The 9,125-nt window shown below is 37.2% G+C and overlaps 1 protein-coding gene across 1 annotated transcript in view; it reads left to right on the top strand.

Annotated features, from left to right (window-relative positions):
- LOC114478461 (macrophage mannose receptor 1-like) overlaps positions 1-3,294 on the top strand; it is a 46,484-nt gene extending 43,190 nt beyond the window's left edge. Inside the window, exon 7 of the mRNA XM_028471558.1 lies at positions 2,945-3,294. Coding sequence (XP_028327359.1) covers positions 2,945-3,082 — 138 coding nt within the window. The 3' untranslated portion in view covers positions 3,083-3,294. The remainder of the gene's footprint in view (positions 1-2,944) is intronic.
- Positions 3,295-9,125: the final 5,831 nt, after the last annotated feature.

The raw sequence follows: 9,125 nt of genomic DNA on the forward strand, positions 1-9,125 counted from the left end.
TGTCATACAGCTCCAGGTGGTCACACACAGCTTCTACTCCATGGTTGAATGGGTGAACAGACCAGTGTCCGTGTTGACATGACGTCATCGTCAACAAAGACTCTGAATGCGTTCAGCATCAATGTCTGATCACTAGCGCTAGTGACTCTGAAGTGCTGTATGTTTGAAAACAGGTTTATGTTTTAAAATCTACAACGGTTTGAACTTTGAGAGGATTTAAACGAGAGAAATGTGTGTGGTGAGGGGTTTTACAGGCTTAAAACATGTATAATAATTGTAAAAAAAATAAAGCTGAGTACTTTGTGGCTTTCGCCTATTGCGGGTTATTTTTAGAACGTAACCCCCACGATAAACGAGGGACTACTGTACATGAAGCTGATTGGAGTGTCTCATTTGCTGTTAAAAGTAAAGAGTTTTTCATCATAAACGATGGCTGGATGTTTACTAAGTGTTAACCACTTTTTCTGCTGGATACAAATGTATTTGGGTATTAAGTAGTGCTGTTGATCCATCCTAATCCAACTCTTAACATTTTAGTCAAAGTATTTTAATTTGTTGTAAAATGTCGGTGACTTCCCACTAAAGGTAAAACACTGGCTACTACAATTAATTTTTGCTTTTGAATGAAAACAAGATTCTCTGACGTCATAGAACCGATGTGCATCACTGGCCCTGCCCCTCTTATAAAAACCTGGTAGGAGGGACCTGTGTTTCTTGCTCTCTGCCTTCATTGCTCCATGTGGGACTGCGTTCAGCTGCTCTGTGCTTCTACAGTACAGAGAGCTGATTCTGGTCTAATCAGAGGGTTAATCAAGTTCTGTGTGTATGTACAGCCACATTGTGTGTGTGTATCCACCTCTGTCTCTGTGTTATCTGTGCTATAGAGCGCACCACTGCATTGACCACATTCCAAAAATTTTACATTTTTCCAAACAAAATTCATCTAAAGGCCGCTCCGTCACAAAGGCCACACTGTATTGGCTGATGAAGGGGCCCTTCAAACGACTCGGCCTATCAGAACAAGCATGTAGGCATGCTGCATATTAAGAATGTGCGATATGTTTTTGTTAACGATATATCATCCAAAACATTCTCACTGGTAATAATATGTCATCCCATAATAGAAACGATAAAATCCCATGTTGGAAATTTGTCTTACAATTTAGCCAAGAATGCCCCAAAAACATTGTTCCATGGGCCAAAATGGCCTCAAGTATTTTTTCAACAGCTTATTATTCTTTGGAGTGGAGCACTGTTCATGGCAGCTCCACCGCCCCTCACACACAAACGGCGGTGCTCATCACGACTACCTGAAGCTGCCATGCTGCGATAGATCATGGACCGCTACTTAGTTAAGACCAGACAACCATTCAACAAAGTGAACTAATCCAAGTTCCTCCGCCAGATCCACCCAAAGTTCCAAAACCACGTTGACAGAGATGAACCTGTAGCAACAATTATGAACTAGAAACTCAACTAAAGCTAGCTAAGCTAAGCTAACCCACTGATACACAGACTATGAGAGCTAACGCTAACCACACCAGTAAAGGAATAGACTAAGTAAAAAGTACACGGCTTACTGTTTATGGTAAGATTTAACACTTGTATGGAACGATAAAAGCTAATATGTCACATGTCATGTGAAATGAATGTTAGCATCAAACTAATGTCAATATTCATCCGTTCAAACTTGTGAAACACAATATTTTGTAATTATATTTCACGTGTTCACAAGCTGGTCCCATTAGACTCATGTAACTATTGTTATTATTCTACCAAAATATCCTGAAGTATTAAATTATCAAGCTTGATCCAGTGTAAGTATAGGAAATCAGAGAGATATTTAACAACCGTAACTTTATGAAACTCATTATCAGATATAAAATAAAAAAAATCATTAGCAATTTAAACAATATTGGAGTTATTTCTGCTTTTGATGTTTTTATTTATTTATTTTTTTTAATATATTTTCTTTAACTGAGGATATAAATTAATTGCATACAAAAACACTAATAGTGACCCACATGTACTAATATATTCCATAAAAAATCAGCTCATGATCTCTTTCAGTCAGCAGCTATTGTAGCCTTTTTAATGTGTCGAGTGTTGATGTATTCACATTTAGCTGTGTTTGTAAGGAACCTGTTTGTTGGGAATTGTTTTATTTATTATTGTTTTGATTGTCGTAATTTTTATCGTTATTGTGATAAACTCCAGAAATTATCGGGATAATTTTGTTAGTGTATTTATTTGAAGGGCACCCTCATCTGCCAATAGGGTGCAGCCTAACTAACCGACTAACTGAAATATACACCCCCCCCCCCCCCAGGAAGAAGAAAATATGTTGTGCCCCCCCACTTCTACCATGACTTTGTTATAAGGACACCCCTGCATAACATTGTATCCTTATTAACATTAAAGAAAACACAAAAAGAAAAAAGAAAGAAATATACAGTAGATCAATTTGCCAGAAAAAATAAATAAATACAAAATTTTTATTTAAACTATAAACATTTTCAGAATCAGAGTTAGTTTTATTCACCAAGTACAGTTTAAAAACAATACAAGGAATTTTTCTTGGTGGATGAATATGGATCTCAAGGTTTGATTTGATGCACGTTATGTAGTTTGGGAGTGCGTGTGCACCACTTATGTGCACTCCTGTATATAATGCAACGTTGGAAGCCTCCCATATTGTTAAACATCTGTTTCCACCCATTACATGCAAATGCTGAATACTTAGTGTGTCTCATGTGTCATATCTATGGCTCAATCTGCCTCAAGATGTTTGGTAGATTATTGTATTTACTGAAGCCCTGGCCTCAACAGGACAAAAAGTAGGATGGAAAATACATTCAAGAAATCATTACAAATTGATGACTGAAGGCCAGTTAAAACAGCTGTAGTATTGATATATCTCTTCATGTGTGTTTGCTCTTTTTAGTGGAACCAGAGAGTGAAGGAGCTTTACCCAAGACAGGTCATCAAGTTAACTTGGAAGAAGCAACCTGATGGAAAGATCTTCCACTCAGAGAAAAAGGAAAAAAAAGAAAACCTCAACACATGTGTAATCAATACTTAACAACCTATGTGGTTTACCCATGTTTAGTACAGATATTTTGCCATTTCCAATCAATATGTGTGTAGTAAACTATATTATCTTCTTTACTTCTCGAGTGCTTCCAATTTAAAATGTTGTGGTTCTCAGAATACTGAGGTAGAAATTGGACTCTGTCATTCTATGAGTGATTCTTTAATCATCTTTAGTGACAGTACTAATTAAACTAACTTTTTTCCTAATGTGCATATTGAGTGTTTGATCCGTGTTTGACATTTGGCGTGTTCTGATTCTGCCTCATTCTGCTCTTCTTTTACCTCTGCTTGTGTGCATTGCCCATTCTGTGTTCATTAACAAACCCTGCTTGAAATAAACATTACCAACTTTCTGCCAGCCTCCGGGGTCCAGCATTTAAGTGAAATATTTGAAAATAACAGTCTAACAAAATATATACACTTCCATTGTTAATGTATTAAAAGGTATGTTTACTTTTTTTCATTTTCTATGACAGTCTGTATTCACATCACATGTTTTCACAGCTCATCTACTGTAGGTAGATGATAGTGTAGATAGGTAAACAAATTCCTTCCTGGTTAGATATGAAATTTTAGTTTAGATCAGAGGTGGGCAAACCTTTTGGCTCAGGGGCCACATGGACTTTTAAAAATTGACAGATGGGCAGTGCCATCACCCGATGCATACATACATTCTTCTTCTTCTTTTTGTCTGAAGTTCAAATTTATAAAACCTGATAACAGGTCAACCATATGCACAACAGATTCGCAACTTTCACCCAAATTTACCCCCAATTCTAAAAAAAAATGTTTGTACATTTAAGGATAGACAGGCCTGTTAGTAGAGCAGTGCTTCTCAAAGTGTGTGGTAAAGAATGGAGACATGACAGGTTGAAATGTTCTTAAAAACCCCTTTCTTTATCGACAATAAAGATCAAATTTAGAAGCCTACAATGTATCAGAAATTAAAAGAGCATTAAATTAAAGACTCCATTAGTTATGCGACTAGGATCAAAATGTAACAGGAAACTAAAGTGCAAACATAATGATTTACTTCGGCATGTGAAGTGGAGCGGAATCATAAACAAACTTTTAGCTGATTTAAAATATTTATATTATTATTATATATATGGTTTTCGTAAACTTTTTGGCACATATTGCAAACAATGTTTTGTTGTTTCCTGTATTTTTTGACTCCTGTACTTTTAAATTTGTTTTTTTTTTTATGCAGGTAATTAGTTTAATTTAATTTTTGAGTTTTGATTTATTTATGAAATATAGTTGCATTATAAAACATGATGTTACTTGTTCCCTGTTAGTTCATTTCATTCTTTAAAATTTGCTCTTCTTAATGTTAGATCTCTTGTTAACAAGTCACTAATAATTAATGATTTTATTTTGACACATCACTTGGACTTTTTATTTCTCAATGAAACATGGTTGAATGATGGTATCAGTAATACTATTCTCAATGAAAGTGCACCACAAGACTTTATTTATTTAAATAAGTGTCGTACGTGCAGGAAAGGTGGTGGAGTTGCTGCCATTTTTAAATCAATATTTCAGTGCAAAGAAATAACATTTGGTGATTTTATCTCCTTTGAATATATGTCATTCTTACTGAAGGGTGATTCAAGAGTTCTGTTTTTAGTCGTTTATAGACCCCCAAAATATTCTAAAGAATTCATGGATGAGTTTGCTGAACTGCTGTCAGTTGTATGCACTGAATACAACTTTTTAATAATAACAGGTGACTTAAATATTCATGTAGACAATAACATGGACAATACTGCCAAAGAACTGTATGCTTTAATGGATACTTTTGGTCTTACACAACATGTGACTGGTTCGACACACACTCAAGGTCACACTTTGGATCTGGTTATCTCTAAAGGTGTTGATATCTCTGCTGTTGATGTAAGAGACTTAGCTCTATCTGATCATTTCTGTGTCTTTTTTGACCTAGAGACTGTAACATCTGTTCCCCCTAGTTATGTGTGTTTAAAGAAAAGGTACATAAATGAGAACACAAGTGCACAGTTTATGGAAGCCATAGCAATGACACCAACATTGAGTGCTGAGACAGTTGATGATCTTCTGGATGAGTATAATAGAAACGTCTGTAATGTCATAGATGTGGTGGCTCCAATCAAAACTAAGAGAAAACCAAACACACAGAAAACACCTTGGAGGAGGACTGAGATAATGCAGAATTTGAAATCTGACTGTAGAAGAGCTGAGCGTAAATGGAGATCAACAAAACTCCAAATTAATCTAGAACTGTACAAAATAAGTCTGCGAAAATTCAATGATGGCTTGTTCAAAGCAAGGCAGCAATACTTTTCTGAAATTATTGCCAAAAATGTCAACAACTCTCGCACGTTGTTTTCTGTAATTGAAAAGCTCACAACCCCCCCAGATCAGATAGCCCCTGAATTACTGTCAGCTGGAAAATGCAATGAATTTGCTGTATATTTCAATGAAAAAATACAATCAATAAGGTCAAACATCAGAACAAACCAGCAAAATCACAAAAAGCTTGAACAGCTTCAACCACTGAGGGATGAGTCAACTATAATGTTAGAGTTTATTACAGTGAACCCAAAAACAATAGAGGAGACTGTTCAGCAGCTGAATCCATCAACGTGTTGCCTTGACACAATACCCTCAAACTTCTTTAAAACTGTTGTAAAGTCAATTGTCACTGATTTGTGTCAGATAATTAACTGCTCATTCCAATCAGGCACCGTACCAAAATCCCTGAAAGTAGCTGCTGTGAAACCGCTGTTAAAAAAGAGAACACTGGATGCCTCTATACTGGCTAACTATAGACCAATCAGCAACCTTCCATTCATGGCCAAGATCATTGAGAAGGTGGTCTTCAACCAACTGAGTCAATTCTTAACATTCAACAAAATATTTGATAAATTTCAGTCAGGTTTTCGTTCTCATCACAGCACTGAAACTGCTCTGATCAAAGTGATCAATGACATAAGGTTGAACACTGATTCAGGAAAAGTATCTGTTCTCATTCTGTTGGATCTAAGTGCTGCATTTGACACTGTAGATCATACAATTTTGTTGCACAGATTGCAAACATGGGTTGGACTAAATGGAAAAGTAATGCAATGGTTTAAGTCATACTTGGAGGAGCGAAGCTATTTTGTAAGCATTGGAAACTTTGAATCTGACAGATTACCAATGTCCTGTGGGGTTCCTCAGGGATCTGTTCTTGGACCCCTTCTGTTTAACCTTTACATGCTTCCTTTAGGACAAATTTTACAGAACTGTAAGGTTGATTATCAGAGCTACGCAGATGACACACAACTATATCTATCACTGAACCCAGATGACCATGGTCCCATTGAGGTGTTGTGTGACTGTTTAGAAAAAGTTAACTGCTGGATGAGTGAAAACTTCCTTCAACTAAACCATGACAAGACGGAGGTGATTGTCTTTGGTAACAAGGAAAAGAGGACTGCTGTCAGCAATTATCTTGAGTCTCGATCTTTAAAAGCTAAAGACCAAGTCAAAAACCTTGGTGTTCTGATTGACTCAGATCTTACATTCAGCAGTCAGATCAAATCTATCACAAAAACAGCCTTCTACCACCTAAAGAACATCTCCAGAGTGAAAGGTTTAATGGCTCAGAAAGACCAGGAGAAACTGGTCCATGCTTTTATCTCCAGCAGACTGGACTATTGTAATGGTCTTCTGACAGGAATCCCCCAAAAGAGCATCAAACAGCTACAGCTGGTTCAGAACGCTGCAGCTCGGGTCTTAACCAGAACAAAGAGGTCAGAGCACATTACTCCAGTTTTAAAGTCTTTACACTGGCTCCCAGTCAGCCTCAGAATAGACTTTAAAGTTCTGCTGCTGGTGTATAAATCTGTGTATGGGTTTGGTCCAGAATACATCAGTGACATGTTAGTCAGGTATGAACCCAGCAGGTCTCTCAGATCTATGGACACAGATCAGATAGTGGAGCCCAGAGTTCACAGTAAACATGGTGATGCTGCTTTTAGTTGTTATGCTGCAAAGAAGTGGAACAAACTGCCAGCGGAGCTGAAGTCAGCATCCAATGTGAACATTTTTAAATCAAAGTTAAAGGCACTTTTTTTCTCTACTGCATATGATTGAGAGAGAGATTTTTTGTCATGTTGTTGATGTAATGATGATTTTAATTGATTTTACTGATGATTTTAAATGTTCATATTGATTTTAAACAATTGAATGTTTTATCATGTAAAGCACATTGAGTTGCCTTGAGTATGAAATGCGCTATATAAATAAATTTGCCTTGCCTTGCCTTGCCTTGTATTCCTTTAAAACTGCAATGGTTTCTTTGCAAATAAGGCATAAAGCCTTTGACTGGACTTCAGCAAAAAAGTATTTACTTATCCATTCTTTATTAAATACTCGGCACTCACTGTCGACTTTTCTTTTTTGGGGGCCAGTTATTGTTGAAGATGGGTACAGCCCTGGATTTTCACTGGATGTGTAACTGCACCGTAACTGCTGCAAAACAGCAACACAGCTGATAGGTTTCCATTAAAGTCAATGTGTCACTTTCCACCTCGTCCGTCTCTGCTCCAGCAACAGCACCGTAACTGCTGAGTCATGCTGAAGCCCCCTGCAGCAAATATGAAGCACTTCTATTTTTGCTGAACTCTGGAGCTGTGCTGCAACAAGTTAACAGAAATAAGTCAGTGCGGGACAGGATGTAGTTCATAGACACAGAATAAAATATCCGGATTATTTTCAAAATAAAATACTACGTGTTCAAAAAGGAAAACACCGACCTTCCGGGATCTCCAACGGGCCCATTTTGGACTCTATCCAAAAACTCCGTCAATCTCCACTTGCCGCATCACGGCAGCGTAGTGCTGCCTAGCAAGCCCACGGTATTCACGCGACACCACGAGATCCCGCAATAAAACAACAACAACTTACTTTGATTCTCTGACGTGGAAGAACGTAACAGACTGGGTTCCATGTTAATGAGTAATGTTCCAAGCCCTGGACATTACAAATGTTCAATTAAAAACTAACATGCTGTCTCCAATCTGGCACAACCCTGACTTTAGAAAAAGAAAAACACCGCTCTATCTAAAAACATGGGAAGATAGCGGAATTATTCATCTCCAAGACCTCTTCGAAAATGATAAGCTCAGGACATATAACAATCTAACCCAAACATTTAATATAAATAAAAGTAATTTTCTTCAATACCTACAAGTAACAGAGACAATTAAGAAAAATACGGCAATAGATTTAATCACCTTGCAACCTCCAGAACTGGCCATATATATGAAAAATATCTCAACAAAAACAAAAAAACTCTCAAAAATATACAGAGCACTCTTGAACACTAACTCTAATCACTTACCAATCGCTAAATGGGAAGCTGAACTCTCAATCACCACGAACACCGACTTCTGGACAGAAACTTGTTGCAATACCTTTAGGATGACTAAAAACACAAATCTTCAGCTAATTCAATACAAGGTCCTCCACAGATCCCACATTACCCAACAGAAAATGTATAAAATGGGCTTCTCCCCAACAGACATCTGCTCTCAGTGCACCCAGGGAACAGCTGATTCATATTTACATGCCGTATGGCTTTGTTCGCCAGTTCAACAGTTTTGGTTTCTAATCACTGAAAAACTGTCCTCCATTTTGGACTACAGGATTCCTCTATCTCCAAATCTATGTCTGTTTGGAGACCTGACTATGCTTGATATTCCAGCAAACCAATCACAATCCATCCTTGCGGCACTTGCCATAGCAAAAAAAACAATATTAGTTAATTGGAAAGATAAAAAATCCTTAAACATAAACCAATGGCGAAATCTCCTCGTAGAATTTATTTCCATGGAAAAGATGTCTGCTCTCAGAAAAAATAAAATAACCTGCTTTGAGGAGCGTTAGACTCCTTTTCTAATTGCATTGAATCTTGATTTTTCTTTCTTAGCCTGATGATCTAGCCTGCAAGCAACTGCCAACACCACTCTTTACTAACACACTGATCTAACTGTAGTCCTGGACCT

The sequence above is a fragment of the Gouania willdenowi genome, chromosome 16 (genome assembly GCF_900634775.1).
Source record: "Gouania willdenowi chromosome 16, fGouWil2.1, whole genome shotgun sequence".
Taxonomy (NCBI): domain Eukaryota; kingdom Metazoa; phylum Chordata; class Actinopteri; order Blenniiformes; family Gobiesocidae; genus Gouania; species Gouania willdenowi.